This window comes from Chrysochloris asiatica, unplaced genomic scaffold (assembly GCF_000296735.1).
Source record: "Chrysochloris asiatica unplaced genomic scaffold, ChrAsi1.0 scaffold00134, whole genome shotgun sequence".
Taxonomy (NCBI): domain Eukaryota; kingdom Metazoa; phylum Chordata; class Mammalia; order Afrosoricida; family Chrysochloridae; genus Chrysochloris; species Chrysochloris asiatica.
In genome coordinates, this window is record NW_006408652.1 from 8,922,091 (window position 1) to 8,941,225 (window position 19,135).

The 19,135-nt window shown below is 40.4% G+C and overlaps 1 protein-coding gene across 1 annotated transcript in view; it reads left to right on the top strand.

Annotated features, from left to right (window-relative positions):
• Positions 1 to 19,135, top strand: part of AFF2 (AF4/FMR2 family, member 2) — a 559,120-nt gene that overhangs the window by 308,413 nt on the left and 231,572 nt on the right. Inside the window, exons 6-7 of the mRNA XM_006869732.1 lie at positions 9,427 to 9,463; positions 9,936 to 9,969. Of these exons, the coding sequence (XP_006869794.1) occupies positions 9,427 to 9,463; positions 9,936 to 9,969 (71 nt within the window). The remainder of the gene's footprint in view (positions 1 to 9,426; positions 9,464 to 9,935; positions 9,970 to 19,135) is intronic.

Here is a 19,135-nt window from a genome sequence, read left to right on the forward strand (position 1 = left end):
GGTAGTGAGGTTGGCCCAGGATTGGACATTGTTTCGTTCTGCTGTGCATGGGGTCGCTATGAGTCGGTTCCGACTCAATGGCACCTGACAACAACAACAACAACAACAACAACATGGACTGATCCCTCCTGGTAACATGTCTGAAGCATGATATGAAGTTCCACCATCCTCACTTCTAAGGAGCACTCTGGGTGTACTTCCAACACAGATTGGTTTGTTCTTTTGGTAGTCCAACACCATAACTCAAATAAATGCATCAGTTTTAGTACAGCCTTCCTTATTCACTGTCCAACTTTCACATACTCATGAAGCAATTGAAAATACCTTGGCTTCTTTCAGGCACACCTTAGTCCTCACGCTGACATCTTAGCTCTTGAACACTCTATACAGTTCTTGTGTAGCAGAATTACCTAATGCTGCTTCTTGACTATTGCTTCTATGAGTGTTGATTATGGATCCAAGCAAAATGAAATATTTGACAACTTTAACTTTCCCCCATTTATCATGATCTAGTTGTAAAGTTTTTTGTTTTCTTTACATTCAGTTGTCACCCATACTGAAGGTTGTAGACCAAGATCTTCATCAAAAAGTATTTCAACTATTCTTTGCTTCCAGCAGGGAAGTATGTATGTATGTATCATCATTGTCAATGAGTGTTCCTTCATTCAACCCTAGTGTACACCTTTCTTGATTTTTAAACCATTCAGTATCTTCTTGGTCTATTCAAGGACTGTTCTATGTACATGTACTCATGAGCACAATCAAGGGTTCAAGAATATCCATTCTTCACTATGTTACCCACAGTTTGCTCTGACTCACACAATTGATTACCTTTGCATAGCCAGTAAAGCACTAGTAAACTTTAGCCAAGATCCATCTGATGTCACCATGATATTCCTCATTTCACATCCTCTTCTGAATCCAGCTTGAATTTCTGGCAACTCCATATACTGCATTTTGAATTCCTTCAATAAAATTATACTTGCATGTGATGTTAATGATATTGTCCAAAGACTCCAACATTCTCTTGGGTCACCTGTCTTTGGAATGGTCACAAATATGAATCTCTTCCAATTGGTTGCCCACATAGCTATCTTCCAAATTTCTTGGCATAGACAAGTGTATGCCTCCATTGTTTCATCACTTTGTTGAAAGATTTCAATTTGTATTCTGTCCATTCCTGGACCCTGGTTTTTCACCAATGCCTTCCATGCAGCTTGTAGTTCATTTCATCAATAACATCGCTTCTTTATTATATGCTACTTCTTGAAATGGTTGAGCATCTGCCAATTCTTTTTGATATAGTGACTCTGTATTGCTTCCATCTTCTGTTGATGCTTCATTCAATATTTTGCACATAGAATCCTTCCATATTGCAAGTTGAGGCTTGAATTTTTGCTTCAGTTCCTTCTGATTAAGAAATGCTGAGTGTCCTTCCCTTTTGGTTTTCTAACTCCAGGTATTTTCACATTTCATTATAATATTTGACTTTGTCTTTTGGAGCTGCCCTTTTGACATTTTTGATTCAACTCTTTAACTTCATCATATCTTACAATTGCTTTAGCTTCTCTACATTCAGGATCAAGTTTCAGAGTCTCTTCTGACATCTATTTTGGCATTTTCTTTCTTTTCTGTTTTTTTAACAAAATTTTTCTTTCTTCATGTCATGACACAACTCTTCTGGTCTTCAGTCATTAGTGTCTAATACATCAAATCTGTTCCCTAGATGGTCTCTAAATTCAGTTGGGATATGTTCAAGGTCAAATTTTAGCTCTTGTGGACCTGTTTTAATTTTATTCTGTTTCTGCCTAAATTTTGCATATGAGCAGTTGATGGTCTGTTCTACAGTCTGCCCCTGACCTTGTTTTAGCTGATAATATGGAGCTTTTCCCAGTCTGTTCCCAGTCAATTTGATTCCTGTATATTCCATCTGGTGAGGTTCATGTGAATAGTCACAGTTTTGTTGTTCAAAATATGTAGTTGCAGTGATGAAGTCATTGGTCTTACAAAATTCTATCATATGCTCTCCATCATTGTTTCTATTACCAAAGTAATATTTTCCAACTACAGGTCCTTCCTCTTTGTTTCCCACTTTTGTATTCTAATCACCAGTAGTTAACAATGCATCTTGATTGCATGTTTGATAAATTTCAGACTGAAGAAGTTGGTTTTGTTGTAGAATTCTTCAAATTCATTATTATTGCCTTTAGTGGTTGGTGTGTAAAATTTGCTAATAGTGGTTTTAACTGGTCTTCCTTGTAGACATAAGACTATTATCCTATTACAGACAGCATAGTACTTCACGATAGATCTTTCAGTTCTCTGTCTCTCTTTTTTTTTTGGGGGGGGGGCTGATTAAAAACAACAACACCCACACACGCTAACCTTCCATTTATTTAGTGCCTTAGTTATGCCAGGTGCTTAACTTTTTTACACATTCATTTCATATTGTTCTCACAATTCTACAAAACAGGTATGATAGGTATGATTATCTTTATCTAACAAATGGGAAGCTTGGCAGATTTGTGGAGGTTATGTCACTTGCCAAAAGCCATACAATAGGTGGCCACACCAGTATTTACATGTATTTCACCTTACTCTGAAGCAGTACTGGTAGCAAGGTGATGAAGCACTCTGCTGCCAACCAAAAGCTCAGCCATTTAAACCTACCAGCCACTCCAGGGAGAAAGATGTATCAGTCAACTTCTGTCAAGATTATAGCCTTGCAAACCTCCTAAGGCAATTCTACTCTGTACCTTTATGGTTGTTATGAGTAGAAATTGACTCCAGGGCAGTGGGTTTGGTTTTGGGATTGATTTCACTTGACTCGAAGGTCCAAGTCTCCCCACTACTATGTACTCCTTCTCTAGGTCTTCTTCTGAATCCAAGTCCTGCGTAATTGTGCTTTCTACTTTCCCAGCCATTTCGCTGTGAGCAGTCTCCCAAAACTCTCTTGCTCAATCCTTTCAGTTTTTCTTCTACTCTTAGATTAGGAAACATTATCTGTATAGAGGAAATTCCTAAACCTCACACTTGCCAGTCCTTTCATATTTAGAATTTAACACATCAAAACCAGAATTCACTGTTACCTACCCTAAATAAGCAAGTTTTCCACCACTTATGATTGTTGTTATTGTTATTAAGTGCTGTTAAGTCACTGCTAACTCATAGCAACCATGTATAGAGTTTCTGAGGAGCAACTGGTGGATTTGAGCTGCCAAATTTGTGTTCTGAAGTCCAGTGCTGATCCTACAGCGATTACTCCTGTATTTTTCAAGGACCAGTTGAAGTTATGTCCCTTCTACAAAGCCTTCTCTGGCTGTTTCAAGAAGCTTCTTTTATGATAATTTTCTTAGCACTTATTCCCTAGTATACAATCGTATAAATTTTTTTCTACTTTTTTTTTTTTTTAATTTGTGTTTTTAGATAGTGATGTTTCAGTGGGAAAGTCCCATAGTAGGTCTTTTTTTAAAGTTTTTTATTTTGAATTGAGGATAGTTTACATGGAGAACATCAGCTTTATATTCATCCTATCATATTTCATTTCATTGCAATGATTACAATCCCCTACATGCATCAACAGCATTTGCTTCCATTCCGTTTGTTTGTTTGTTTGTTTGTTTTGGATGTACACCGAAGCACTCAAGAATCTATAACCATTCAAACAACCAAAGGGCATACCCTGCAAGCCTGACCCTGGCCGCCAGCACACAGCCCTTCTCCCTCCCTCCTTGAGTCTAGAGTCCCCAGCTGCTCCATCTCTCCATGTCATCGTCTCACCTTCTCTCTCTGGCATTGCTACTTCTCTGGATAGGGTCCTATACTCTGCTCTTCTCCCTTGATGGTTTCAGGGTTCTCCACTCCTGGACTGCAAGATCAACCACTCCCATCCTTTTGTTACAAAACCTTTACATTTGCAACAATCATAATCAGTCCTGATAGCAATTATTCACAATTGAACCACAAGAGTCTTATCCCCATCATCTTTCACCAGCCCCATCGAGACAGGTTGGAAATCTCTCATTAGAGATTCTACCTTCCCTTGTACCTTCTGAAACTAAGCTCCCTCTTGAAAACTTGTAAGCCAGTCACTTTGTGCCTTTGTTGTGCCCCCCCCCCCCTTTTGTCTTTTCTCTTTTGGATGATGAATGCAAAGTCATTCTCTTCAGCTTGTTGTTATCTGCATAGTAAACCATACAATTATCTGATTCAAAATGAGCAGTACCAGTCCATTTTAGCTCTCTGTTTTTGTTAAGTGCTGTAAAGTCAGTTCTGACCTTATTATGTACAACAGAACAAAACACTGTCTGGTCCTTCGCCATCTTCACAGTTATTATTAGGCATAAGCCAATTGTTGCTACCACTGTACCAATCCATCTTATTGGGGGTCTTCCTCTTTTTGCTGACCCTCCACTTTACCTAGCATGATAACCTTCTCCAGGTACTGGTCCCTCTTGATAACATGTTCGATGTATGAGAGATGAAGTCTCAACATCCTGGCTTCAAAGGAGGATTTTAGATGTACTTCTTCCAAAACAGATTTATTTGTTGTTTTACTTTTAATAGTCTATTCCAACACCATAACTCAAGTGTATCAATTCTATGATCTTCCTTATTCATTGTCCAACTTTCACATACATATGAAGCTATTGAAAATACAATGGCTTGGGTCAGGCATGTCTTAGTTCACTAATGCCTAGGGTATCAGTCTTTATATATTTCATTTTTCATGACTTCCAATTTTCCTAGATTTATACTTTATACATTCCACATTTCAATTATTGATGAATGCTTGCAGCTGTTGTTGTTTTTTTTCCCCCCATTTTGAGTTGTGCTCAATCAGCATATAAAGGTCTTAAAAGCTTTATTTCATTCATTTTATTAAGGTGAACTCTACTTTCATGAGGCAGATCTTAACCCAGTCACCTTTTGAGTGTTTCCCAACCTGAGGAGTTCATCTTCTGGTACTAAATCAGCCACACCAAGGTCAATTGGATGAGTATTGACTGGTGTCTTAAAAAGTTGTGAGCTGCTATCTAAGGTGCAACCGTTGGTTTTTCCTTGTCCTGAGAAGAGTGAATAAAATAGAAGACGCATGGAAGCAATGAATCCAAAGGACCAGTGTATTATAGGAACCATACCTTCCACTAGCCTGAGACCAGAAGATCTAGGTGGTACAATGCTAACACTACTGATTGCTCTGAGCAAGATCACAATAGAAGATCCTGGACAGAGACAGAGAGAAAAAAAAAGTGGAGTAAAATTCAAAATAATAAAGACCATACTTACTGGTCAGATAGAGACTGTTGGAACCACACACCCCCACACACTCCACTCCACCTCACCTCACCCCCCCAAAAAAAAAACAACAAACAACTATGACCCATGGATAGATAGCCTTTAAGCTTGGAACTGAACCCACCCCTAGGGATAACCTTTTAGCCAAACAGGACTATAAAGTGAATAACACTCATGAGGAATGCACTCTTCAGAATAACCAACCATATGAGACCAAAAAAACAGTATTTGCCCAAAACAAAGGTCAGAAGTCAGGAACAGGAAAGATGAGGAAATAGAAACAGGGAACTCAGGGAGGGAGGGACTAGAAAGGGTGCTGTAACACCCAGGGGATTGTCACTAAAGTCTCAAAACCAAATGTGTCAGATTGTTGAATGGGTAACTAATGTGCTCTGTAAACCCTCACCCAAATTAAAACAATCAGAAGAAAATATAGTTTTTCTTGATAGTTTTCATTTCATGAAAATTATATGAAATTCAAATCTCCATGTCTATGACTCAAGTTTTACTTGCACACAATCACTCACGTTCCTTTGGTTACTGTCTACGGCTGTTTTTATGCTACAGCAGCCAACCTGAGTAGTTGTGACAGACACCACATGGCCAGAGACCTGAACATTTTTACTATGTGCTTCTTTACAGGAAAGGTTTATGAATCTGCTGTAGGATCTAGGTCCTATAAACAAAACAAAGCAAACAAACAACAAAAGAGCCAATTGCCATCAAGTAGATCTATCATTGTGACCCCATCTGTGTTTTGAGTAGCACACTGGGTTTTCACGGCTTTGGGCTTTTGAAAGTAGATTTTGAGACCTTTTCTTCTTCGAAGCACTTCTGGGTGGACTGGTACAGCCTCATGGTTGAGCTTCAAACTGTTAGCACCACCAGAACTCCTTCTAGATCCTATTATTGTAGGATTGTTATCACAGCAAATATTTAAAAGCCTCACTTAAGTTTTGAAAATCAATTTGACATCAGGATATTCTACTACTAAAATTGCATGTTGGCATATCTATGAAAGTATGCCTAGATCCTGCTGTTGTTGTTGTTAAGTGCCATTGAGTCGGTTCCGACCCATAGCAACCCTGTACAGGGTTCCCGAGGGTGTAAATCTTTACGGTCGTAGAAAGCCTCATCTTTCTCCCATGGAGCGGCTGGTAGTTTCAAACCGCTAACCTTAAGGTTCACAGCCCAATTCGTAACCACTACGCTACCAGAGCTCCAAAAGAACCAATAGATCTGTTTTGGAAGAAGTGCAGCTAGAGTGCTCCTTGGAGGCCAGGATGGCTAAGCTTCGTCTCTCATACTTTGGACACATTGTCCGGAGAGAACAGTGGCTGGAGAAGGATATCATGCTGGGTAAGATGGAGGATCAGAGAAAAAGAGGAAGACCCCCAACGAGATGGATTGGCCAGGTGGCATCATTGATGGACTCAAGTGTGGCGGTGGTAGTGAGGTTGGCCCAGGATTGGACATTGTTTCGTTCTGCCGTGCATGGGGTTGCTATGAGTTGGTTCCGACTTGATGGCACCTGAAAACAACAACAACATGCCTAGATCAATCAGATATTTAAAATATGTATTATATTGTGTACACATGAAGAGTTGTTTGTTTGTTTGTTTTTTAACACAGATTTATAGGTTATGACCAAATATTTCCCAGTATGATTTCTTGTATGTGGAAAGCAGCTTTGGTGATATTCACACTTAGTCAAGTGTTTGGATTTCTGGTGGAGTTTTTTTGTTGTTGATGTAGTCATTTTTTAGCATTAAAAACTGTTTATCAGTAAAAAAACTACATCAAGAATATACACCACCAATGATTGGAATTCAGTGACTAACAAAACCTTGCAGTTTGCACCATATGTTGCATCCTGCTGCCCTGAAGCAAGGGAATGGCTGACTCTAAAGTCCAGAATACTTGCATGAAGTATTAAAGTATTAAAAAAAAGTCCTGACTTCCACAACAGAACAAAAGTTTACCAATCATTTTTTTCACCCTGTGATCAGATATTTGGAAGTTCTAATTTGATTTCCTAAGGGTATACTTGCTCAAACTTGTACTACACATTTGTAATGAAATCCCTTAAAAAAAAAAAAAGAAATAAAGAAAAGAAAAAGAAAGGAAGGAAGAACTATTGTCATAAATTAAAGTAGATACCAATGATTCGCACCTCAGTTTTGGAAGTGAATTCTGAATTATTGATATTTTTGGACGACTGAAAGTTATCCTTCCATGTGAATAATGTCATAGAAAGTGTTTTGATACTGAATGAAAATGTATTCCAGACTTCTTACGGAGATCATACTGAACATGCTTCAAGATTACTTGATAAGCTAGCAAGATGTGCAGGAATCCTTCCTTTTATAATAAATGACCACAGACTCTTGTGTTTTTCAAGTTCCGAATTTGAGTCATGTTTTCTGTTGGCTTCCCCACCTCAATGTTCCTAGTGGCTGGGCCATTTGTGATAGGCTTCAAGGTAGAAATCAAATGGTCAAGCCTGTGATAATCCTTTGTCCAAAGTTAATTCTCTGAGTAGGAAGGAAGCCTTTGAGCTGCACACTGCATGGGCTTTGTGATAGCTCTTTAGTTAAGAGGCTTAACCCCCTGCTGAGTTTATGGTGGTCTTCTGGAGAGCTGAGCTTGCCAGAAGACAAATCTCTTGGACCACAGAATCATGCTAAACAGATTGAAAAGTTCGCTTTCAATTAAAGCACATCGTTAGCATGCTTGACTAGTTCTTTTAAACATAAATTATGTTGTGAACTCGTTTTCACTCTACAGGGTGGCAAGATTAGGTTTAATGAGGAGATTCCTTGCAGTAGTGATTGATAAAACTAATTCTTGTCTCCTTGGCCTCAGTTTGAGATTGCCTTGCTTTGTAATCAACACTAACTGGCTCTTCCAGCACACTGTGCGTTGTGTGCTGTATAGAGCACTGAAGTGCTATTGCCTGCAAGTTTGCTCAGTTTACCCACAGGTGTGCCTCAGTCCCAGGGAACCTGTGCTGCATGCAAATCCAAAGAGTGAATGAGTTCTCTGTGGGAAGACCTTCAAGTCAATTAAAAAAAAACATAACTCATTCGGACTCATTGTGATCGCACATGTTTCAGCTAAAGGTTTTCTTCAGTGGTTATAATCTTATGGAAGTAGATCACCAGGATTTTCTCCCATGTGCCACTGGTATATTCAGACCTCTAAAGTTTCAGTTAGTAGTTGAGCTCCAACTATTCTCACCACCCAGCAAGCTATACCCCTTTCGAAAATGGACACCATTGAATATAATTCTAGTTCCTTGCTATCGGGGGACACCACCACCAGTGAGAAATGCTCAACATGGAATAGTCCATTGTTCAAGATCAAAAGGGCAACAGTGACCTAAGGATACGGTTCAGAGGGTTGGAAAGTCGTATGGAATGGAAATAAGGACTGTAGGAGGAAGTGAGATAACTTGTTACATGGAGGGGATTGCAGTCATTGAGATGGAACAGAGTGTATGATCTGTTGAATGGGAAACTAAGGATTTGTTCTGTAAACCTTCACTCAATTCGTAATAAAAAAAACTTCAAAAAATACAAAATTCCTATCTAAACCTCAAAAACGTGTACTGAAGTTTTAATACTTGTCTTGTGCAAAATGAGGTACATCTATTTTTATGTGTCCCAGTTATAAGGTAGAAAGTTCGAGTTATTTCAATGAAAGAGAGCAAATGAGCAAATCTATTAATTATGATCTGTTGATACTTTTTATAAAACCCACCATCACTTGTTTGTTAGAACCAAGGCCCCCTGACTTCCTTAGAGGCACCATTGCCTCGCTAAGTGAGAAATTATCCTCTCAGATTTCATACATGCAGGTCATTTGTTCCCAGGTTACACACACTTCCAAATAAACACCAGTGTTTCTTGTAATTCTGCTAAAATGGCAGCTAGGATCATGATGCAGCAGGTTTGATGAGCAAATGTTGATGAGTCAGGTAGAGTTACAGTACAGACAGGAGCTTAATGAAAGAATTTACTAACGGTGGTGTCTTCTTTGCAACATTAATCAAGAACAAAGATAGACCTTTTGTTCTCCTTTGAGTCACATAACTAATGTTTCTATTGTATGTGTCTTTTCTTATAGGAATCCCAACATCTGACCCCAGGATTCACCTTACAAAGTAGGTGGTGTCTTTTTATTGTTGTTGGTTTAATCTTTCTTAGTCCAAATAGCCACTTCATCTTCTTCCTCCCTGTTCGCACTTTCCTATCTAATACCATTGAAATAACAACAACACATCAAATCGGGATGTTGTTGTTGTGAAGTGCCATCGAGTCGGTTCCGACCCATAGCGACCCTGTATAGGGTTTCTGAGGAGCAGCTGGTGAACTTGAACTGCTGACCTTGCAGTTCAAACAGCTTTGCAGTCTGGGCACATGAACCTGTAGAGCCACATCAAACTGTGATACATACAATTAATTCCTCCTTATTCCTTTATGTTGGGGGGTGGGGCAGGGTGGGAAGGTCATGTGTTATCCATGGCAGGAAACTATGAAACAGTATAGCTGGAAGGGCCACATGTTTAGATATCAATGAATTCATCTGACTTTTGAAAACATGACTTCATAACTGTTTGTGCCTTTACTTTTCAGAGTGGAGTGACCCAACCAGCAGAGCATCTACAAAGTCAGTATCATTCAAATCGTGAGTATATGAGTTTCCAACCAGACCACTTAGGGGTATTTGGCTGACCAAATCTTGTACTGCTCACTCATTCTTCTTGAATACATGAACCTTGACATGTATTAATATGTAGTTCAGCTAGGGGGGAGAATGAGATTTCTCTCAATAAGCAGGTAACAGTAAAAGTTAATGAGATCACCTTACTCGCTCTAACGATGTACACATAGGCTGAGTCAATAACTATGATTTGAAAATGACTGCTGAAGTCAGCAATTTCAGTGAAAAAAAAAAAAATCCAACTGGGTTGTCGCTTTAGCTGCCGACATCATTATACTTGGTGTCTGTCCAGCCACGGCTGACGAGAATGGAGAAGTGACACGTCTAAGCAGCCATGATTGAACATGAAATGTTGATTGGGTTATTAAGGCCAATCAACCCAAGACCTGGCTGTTTGCAGGTCATCTGGTGGCTGTATATTAAAGACAAACAAGGGTGCCAGGCAGAGATGGAATAAGAGATTACTTGGCCCAAGGTTGGAGTTCGGGGACCAGGGCTCTGCAATTCACTCACTCAGCACAGCCTTCATTTTTTTTTTTTTTTTCTTAAATTCTTGCTAACTGAAGAAAGGGTATGGAGAAACTAATTTCCTCAGATTAACTATTGTCAATTTTTAAATTTCAATTTGTCCAACAGTGTATCAAGGGAGTCTTTCTTGCAAATTTTTCTTACCTAATCATAGAAAATGGAAGAATTTATGGTGTGAGTGATGGGCGCCTACTTGAAAAAATTTTAAATGAAATAATTTCTAGCATTCAAGTGGCCTCATGGTACACTTGAAGTGAATTGCTCACCTTTTGGGAAGATCACTGATAATTGTCTCAAACAACTGAGAAGGACTCCCAAATAGAGAAAGCTCTGAGAAAGTCAATGGCATTTATATGTTCTTGGCTCTCTGTAGTGACAAAGCCCGCAAACCCTGACATTGTCAGCAGATTTCTTATTTTGTTTGTTGATCTGATCCGTGCCTTCGGATTCAAAGCTCAATTACAATGATCAAGAATCCTCGATGTTAAGAAATGAGAGAAACAAAAAACAAACAAACAAAGCAACCAAGAGAAGGGGGAAGACAAAGTGTAACCCTGAGTCAAAGACCAAATTATATGGAAACACAGAAATCAGAATGATTTCCGTTGTTTCCTTTTCAGCTGCCCCATTAATCAGGTTTCAAAGAGTACCTACCTTGCCAACCTAGAGTAAAATACATCTTACCCTCTTCACCTCCACTCCTACCCTGCCACCCCCATAACAAAGTCAATTAACTACACCCCCCGCCACACACATACACACTTGAACCCTTAGGAAATCAACACAGGTCTCTAAACATGACACTTTTGGGGGGGGGCCTGTATTTTTTCATTATAAAATGATACTTTTCCTAAAGCAAGAGCATTAGACTCCTACTCTGAAAACTGCTGATTTCCACAGATAACCACAAAATGGAATTTTTTCAACCAAGACAAATAAGCTCATCTATCATGGTTAGGAGTTCGAGGCAGCATTTGTAGTTAGCAGAACTTGGTAACACAGTGCTTCCCAGTGACTTCAATAGGACTAAAATTCTCTTGAGGAAGCTTGCATAAAAGGAGAGGACACTGAGCTCCGTTTTATGAATGAGCTGCTCTCTTCTTGGCTGCTTGGTCTAAACTCCATGTTTCTAAACTCCAGGTGTGCCAGACTTCACCTGGAATGAGCTCCCTTCTCAGGACAGGTGATAGATTTTACAAAGAGTTGTCATCGTTTTTTCTAGTTTTAGCTTCCAAATTATTATCAGCTCAGCCATTACTATCAGGCTTCCATATTTTCTTAGAGGGTGACTGAGAGCATTCGGAGTATACATCAGATTTAAGGCCCCAGGAGCCTGCGCCCAAAGCTGGTTAATGCTTGCCTCCTGCTTCCACCAATCACTGCAGGAAAGAAAAATTAGAGTCTTAGAAAAGAGAATCCTGTAATTACTGGGGTACTTTTGAGTTACCTTCAACTTAGCCTGTTTTTCTTGTTTGAGGAAACACAGGTCTTACATTTGAGCCTGGATTGTTTGGAACTTGCGCATGGGTACTGGGTCTGAAAATACTGGTCCGGGCCCCACTTTGCTCTTGACAATTTGTTATTCTCTCTGGGGCTGGTTGCAGCAGTATAACTGGCCTTTTTGAGATCTGGGTCTCTCCTTACCCAGTGCACTCTGTTGACGTGGGGTATTTTTGTTGTTGTTGTTGTTGTTGTTTATCATATAGTTAGTCATGGGCTGACACTTAGTCCCCTGCAGCTGGAACCCTGACTGGCAAAGAGATAGGAGCCTGGGTTTGAATCTGATCCATGACTCTGATCTAGGAATCCAATCATGACAGGGAGGAGACACTTTTATTTGAAAGGATAACCTTACGAAAACTTAGCCAACAAGTCCACATGCAAACACTAGTTAGAATTCAAATGTAATCTGTTGGACATTTTAGTCATTAAATCCAATACTTTGACTTTAAGTCATACTAACTTCCGGAAGAAAGAAGACCCAGGTTGTTTTGTTTTGTTTTCCCTCAGCCTCTCTGGATCTGAGCTGTATTAGAATTCTAGAACCGGACTCACTCTGGTCCTCTAAATCTCCAACAGAGGGTCAGGCATGAGCTTGAACATGTTATATTGTGCTGTGCTGGGCTAGGGTGTTGTGTTATCATACAGTTATGGCATGCCTATCAAGTCCCTAAAAGGTCCATGTATGTCCAGATTACAGATTGTTATTATGTCTCAGGATTATCATGTGTTGTATCTGAAGCTCTTTGAAAACAAGGTTAATCATTTTATTTAGAGATATTTCTGTCTCAACTAGTTTGGGTTGTGGTTCAGAAATGTTTATTTAATTTAATTTCCTGAACTCTTCATTCTGAATTGGTTGAAAGTTTTCAGAGCAAATTGGTTTTCCATTCAGCAATTCATAAACATTTTGTTGCATGATATTGACTGCAGTTCCCCACAATGTAACAGCACTCTCCCGACTTCCTCGCTGGGGTTTTCCACTTCCATTCATCTTTCTTTCCTATCCCCTGCTGCATTCTCAGCTTTCTCACTGAGCATCTGCTGCTCTTTGGAAAGGAGTGATGGTAACCAAAACAAAAGCCAGAGCCTAAGAGCTTGGATTTTCTCTGTTGAGTTGGATTACTTCATGTAGTTGATTATTTTAATGGCAATTAAAGACAGTAAAGAGACTTGACAAAACTGCATGACTTTGTTGGGCCATTCTAAGTAGGTACAGATAAGGTATATTCACGGGCCTGAGGTGGATTGCTGAACAACATTCAGGAGCTCAAAGGTACCCATTTAATGTGCCTTTGACTTCAGTTAGCCCTGTGCATACCTTTGAGAAGAAGGTCAGAATAGAGGTCTTCCCCTGATGTGTGCACAGTTCAATAGGAAGGCAAAGCTCTTGGGCACACTTATTTTGTGTGAAGTATCTCTAGTAGCGTAGTGGTTACGAATCGGGCTGTGAACCTTAAGGTCAGCGGTTCGAAACTACCAGCAACTCCGCGGGAGAAAGATGAGGCTTTCTACTCCCGTAAAGATTTACGCCCTTGGAAACCCTGTACAGGGTCGCTATGGGTCAGAACCGACTCAACGGCACTTAACAACAACAACAACAACAACAATCTCTAGCCACACTGCTCCTTGGTAGGAAAGCTTGAATGCAGAGTGAGTTCTTGGGGGGGGTTCCTAAGCTCCCTCTCTGCCCACCAGCTTGCCTGTCACCACATGCTCTGATGGCTTCAGCCTTTTGTCTCTGCACACAACCTTCAAGTCTGTTCACAGAGCTGCAGTTAGTGGCCAGGAGTCCCAGAAACTATGGTACCTCTCTGTTTTCAACAACTCAAAACTGAGCAACGATGACATTAGTGAACTCAAAGAGCTCGATTTCAAAACTGTAATCTAAGATTTCATTCTCAGAAATACAGAAAGATTATTAGAATGTTTCCAGATTTCTGTCACTGATACAAGCATTACATTACTTTTCAGAGGATTTTAGGAACGCTTTTAAAAATAAAGAAAAAGCTTTCAAATTTTATATTCATTACAGCCCTGAGCACCCTTCTACCAAAACTTTTTTTTTTTCTTGCTTTTTTGCTTTTCACTGGGAATTGGGTGAAGGTTTCAGAACAGATCATCAGTTTTCCATTCAATAGTCCGTCCACATTGTAACCTCACTTATCCCACTTCCTCCTTGTGTTTCCTGTTTCTATTCCGTCTTCTCTTCTAACCTTTCTGAACTTTGTGCTGGAGTAAATGCCGCCCTTTTGATCTCATGTGGCAGATTGTTGTGAGGTCTGAGTAACCCATTCGTGTTATTGGTCCCCTGTCTCTTCTTTGGTTGAGAATCGAACCATGGAGGTGAATTCCACCAAAGCTTGTCTTGACTGAAAATGGTTTCTTTTGAAGATTTGCATTGCAAACTGGCATACTGTTTGTTTTTGGCTCTGACTCATAGTAACCCCAGGTACAACAGAACAGAACGCTATCTGGTCCTGTGCCATCCACACAGTCGCCACACTATTCATGCCCATTACTGCAGTCACTGAGTCAGTCTGTCTCATTGGGGGTCGTCCTGGTTTTCGCTGACTTTACCAAACTTGATGTCCTTCCTTGTTGCATAGAAATTGCTCCAATTCACTTACCTAAAATCATCTCTAGCAAATGCATATATTCTCTTCTAAATAAATGTTTGCTCTGCTATTTAGATATAATTGAAGTAGCAAAACGGCTGTGTCATGTGGCAGGGAAAAATGAAAAAACAAAAAAATCTGTTATTTTCTTAATTACTTCTTAATCTGAATACGCAATTTGGTGCTTGGAATTTGGAATGACTGCTAATCAGTCTAAGGCCCTTCCTAAGCTGGTGATATCAATGATGTCTGTTAGTTGCAGCCATTCCAGTTTTTTACCTGAGAACTAGCCAACTCTTCATGTGAACCTATCTTGTATACCCTGCATCTCAGGGCTTGCCAGTCTTTCCAAAGGACTTAATATATTTTTGGAAGTTCTCCATTGCATCAGGGACAGCCACCTGGGAGTAGAGAAAACAGAATTTGCAGCCTGTTCAAGCTGTGAATTACCTTTAATTCACAGCTTGAAATGAATCAGCATGAGGTCCTTATGAGGAGTAATCAGACATCAAGAGGATGTTACATTGAGGATTGTATATTGGCTAATGTGACAACAAGCAATATTGGCACGTGGGATGTTTGTATCCAAGAGTGTTGATGCTGTTGGTGCTTGACAAAACCCAAGACTGAAAGCGTAGCAGTGCATTTTCTACGGTTATCACACTAGTTGAAAACATAAATGGTTTTGCTCAGTTAAACAACAAAGATCTTATTTGATCTTTGTAGTATTGTTTATGCATCCAGGTCTTTAAATAAGAGATATAGAGTTCAGGTAGATTTTGAGACACCTTTATCATTGGGGTCCCTGGGTGGTGGTGTAAATGATTGAGCTAGGTTACTAACTGAAAAGTAGGCAGTTCAAATGTACACAGAGATACCTCAGAAGACAGACTTATTAGTATACTTCCTAGAAACCCTATGATGTGCAGTTCTACTTGGACATACATGGGGCCACCACAGGTTGCAATCAACTCAAAGGTAACTGGTTTGGTTTAATTGGTATGGAGTTGGAATGGAATGTTTCTCTGTTTCACTGTCTCTGTCCTTGTATTCTTTGGCAGCCCCTCTCCTTCTTAATGAGAATTTAGGGAAAGCGTATCATTCTCTATCTGATTTGCATCCATATCTCTAGTCATTCATTCGTTCAGGCTTTCATGCCTGTCAACATATATACAATATGTGCCTAGTGTGCCTACTATTGGGGAAACTCAGGATAAAACACCATGTATACTTCTGAAGGGAGTTCATAGTCCAGAGAAGGTTAGACTTGCACGACAGCATCACTAGTAGAGCTAACTCATTTCTGAGGTGCTCATTAAGTGCCACAAACTTCCATGTGCTTGCTGTCCTTGCAACAAGGACATGTGGTCACCACCACTGTCTTTTGCAGAGGCAGAAAACAAAACTCAGAGACGTCGAGGAAGCTGGACAAAGTGCGGCTGCAACCAGAACAGGATGGACCCCAGAGCACATGCTCTTCACCTTCACTAAAGCCATCCCCTAGGCCCTTTGGAGATAGTCCTCCCCATTTGACTTCAGGAGTGATCTTGCTCAGACACCAGGCCAAACTGGACTGTCTTGGTTTCCTAGGGCTGCTGTTAACAAAATACCACAATCGTGGTGGCTTTTAAGAACAGAAATGAATTAGTTCACAGTTCTGGAGACTGGGAGTCTGAGATCAGGGTCTCAGTCATGTTGTTTCTTTCTGAGGCTTTGAGACAGCACTTGTTGCATGCCTCTGTCCTATCTTCTGGAAGCTCCAGGTGTTCCTTGGTGTGCAGCTGCAGCATCGTATAGCTAGCGGTCTTCCCATTGTCTCTGTGTGTATCTTCTCTTTCGTAGGATACCACTCAGGAAGGGATTAGGACACATCCTACTCTGATATAACCCCATTCAACAAATTAATACCTACAGAGACCCTATTTCTAAATAAGACCACCCTCATAGGGACAGGGTTAAAAATCCAACACGTCTTTTGGAGGGACTCGAGTCAATCCATGAATGGACTCCCCCTGATAAAGGAGAAAATGGTGCCTACCATTTTGGTACCTACCATTTAGGCTTGGGGTCCTGGTGTGGTGCTGTAGGATCAAAACTGGACTGCTAACTGCAAGGTTAGCAGTCCAAACCCACCGAAAGCTCCTCAGAAACACTATACAGGGTGAATATGAATCTATGAGTCGGAACCAATTCCATGGCACTTGACATCAATAACAAATTAGGTTTAGACCAGAGGAGGTGTTATATGTGAATACAATCAGATTGTAGAATACAGTTACATGTGAATACAATCAGAGTACAGCCACAATGCTCTTTAGAAGGTAAGACTTCATCTCCTGTACTTTGGACATGTTACCGGGAGGGGCTTGGAAAAATGGAGGGTCAGTGGAAAAGAGGAAGATCCCCAAGGAAATGGATTACCACAGTGGCAGCAGCGATCAGATCAAGGGTAACAATAATTGTGAGGATGGCACAGGACAGGGCAGAATTTCATTCTATTGTGAATCGGGTTGCTATGAGTCAGAACCGACTCAACGGCGCACCCAACAACAGCTCAGCACAATCATGTAGTTCGGTGTTCTGTATAGTGCATCTGCTGATGTGGCCACTGCGTGCACAAGTGTATGGCTAGCCTTTGCCCAGGTCCTGCAGTCAGTAAGGCTGACTGATCTGTACCTGTAACACACTTTATGCCCACTCTCAGAATCATTATAAGGTACACTATGGTGGCCCATGATGAGTAGAACATTTCTCTCTATAACATTCTAGTTTGCTATGGTAGAGTGAAAATGAAAGAAGTGATGTCTGTGTTTTTGAAAAGTTAGCCCATCACCTTTCATGTTTACTGACTTATTTCATAATAATAATTGGGACATTTATTTATATCCTGATGGCAGAGTGATTGAAAAAAAAAAAAAAAAATCCCTGCTATTATCAACCAGTGACACTTTTCTGGATTCCCCTTGGTATATTAAACCATAACTTGGAGTAAGGAAAAGAATACTGGTGGAAGGCATTAACGGTGATAGATGATGCGAGTTAACGTCATTTCAGTTCTACAATTGAATGTAATGTGATCACACTGACATACACTAACACACATACTCACATATACCTAGTTTCCTGGACTATCACGCCCCTCAAATGACATTTTATCTTAAGAGAGGCACATGGACTCACTCACTCTCTCTTTTCAGTTAGTACATTGATAAAGGTTGCAACCTGGGATTCTTTTCATGTACATAGTCAGTATGATTTGACAGCACTTTCACATGCTACTTGGACCTCATTTGAGTGTTCCGGTACTGATATTAGTTGTTGGTGAGTCAGTTCCAACTCATAGTGACCCTGTATCGGGTTTCCAATGAGCTGCCAAACTTATGGTTAGCTGCCAAACTTATGTATGTACCCTACAGTGCCACACTTAGCAGTGCTATTAGGTAGCCAGATGAAAAGAAACAAGGCATATGGAGGGGAAGCTATTTATCCCATGTCACCCATTTATGGTATGATGGAGCTGTGTCTAGAAGACAGGATTCTGCACTTGTCATTCAAGTGTACTACCTTGTCTCCAAAGTCCCCAGATGGCTGCAACACTAAAACTCATCAATCAGATCCCTGCCACATTGTCCATGCGCAGGTGAAGAAAATGTAGCAGCAGCGTAGACAAGCCCCATGGATCATTCTAGCAATGAAAAGCCATGAAAAGCCAAAGGAAACTGGAGTAGATGAGAAGTAATATCCACCTCTTTTTGTGTCTTCCCGAGAATCTCACAAACAGCCAGATCCTTGGCACAATTACGTTATCAGGAACGGTATGTTTAAATGGTCTGCTCTTGACACATTCTCAGAGCTGCTAAAAGCCCTTCCATTTTACTGACAAGTGGGGAGCTGTGTTGGTAGATGCGTTTACAATTACAGCTGTAGCATCACTTGGAAAATCTGACAAATGCCTTTCTTTGTGGTTCATCCATTCATTTTAACATTGAGGACCAAAAATGGAAAAGATCTCAAAGCTGTTTGATTGATACATCCAAATATGCCGCTTGGATTGGGATAGACGGGGTAGGGCAGCGTGGGATGGGATGAAAGTAAGCCTTCTGAAAACCAACTGAACAAAAGGTCTTATTTGTTCGATATCTACCCTCAATATCTACCACTACAGCCCTTTGCAAAGGTTCTAAGGTGCCTGGGAGTATGCCACAAAGGCTCTAGGGTGCCTGGGAGTATGCCAGGGAGAAAAGGGGCCCCAGGAGAAGTGAAGGAAATTTATATACAGATGAAGCAACCTACAACCCTGCCAACTCCATTTCAGGAGATTCCTCATTTCTGCTTTAGGTGCCCCACCGTTTACTCCTGGTTAGATAGCTCACTATTGTAAGTACATGGAATAGTTCTACATTTTTGATTGCTGTTTTTGTTAAGTGCCATTGAGTCGGTTCCAACTCATAGCGACCTTGTATAGG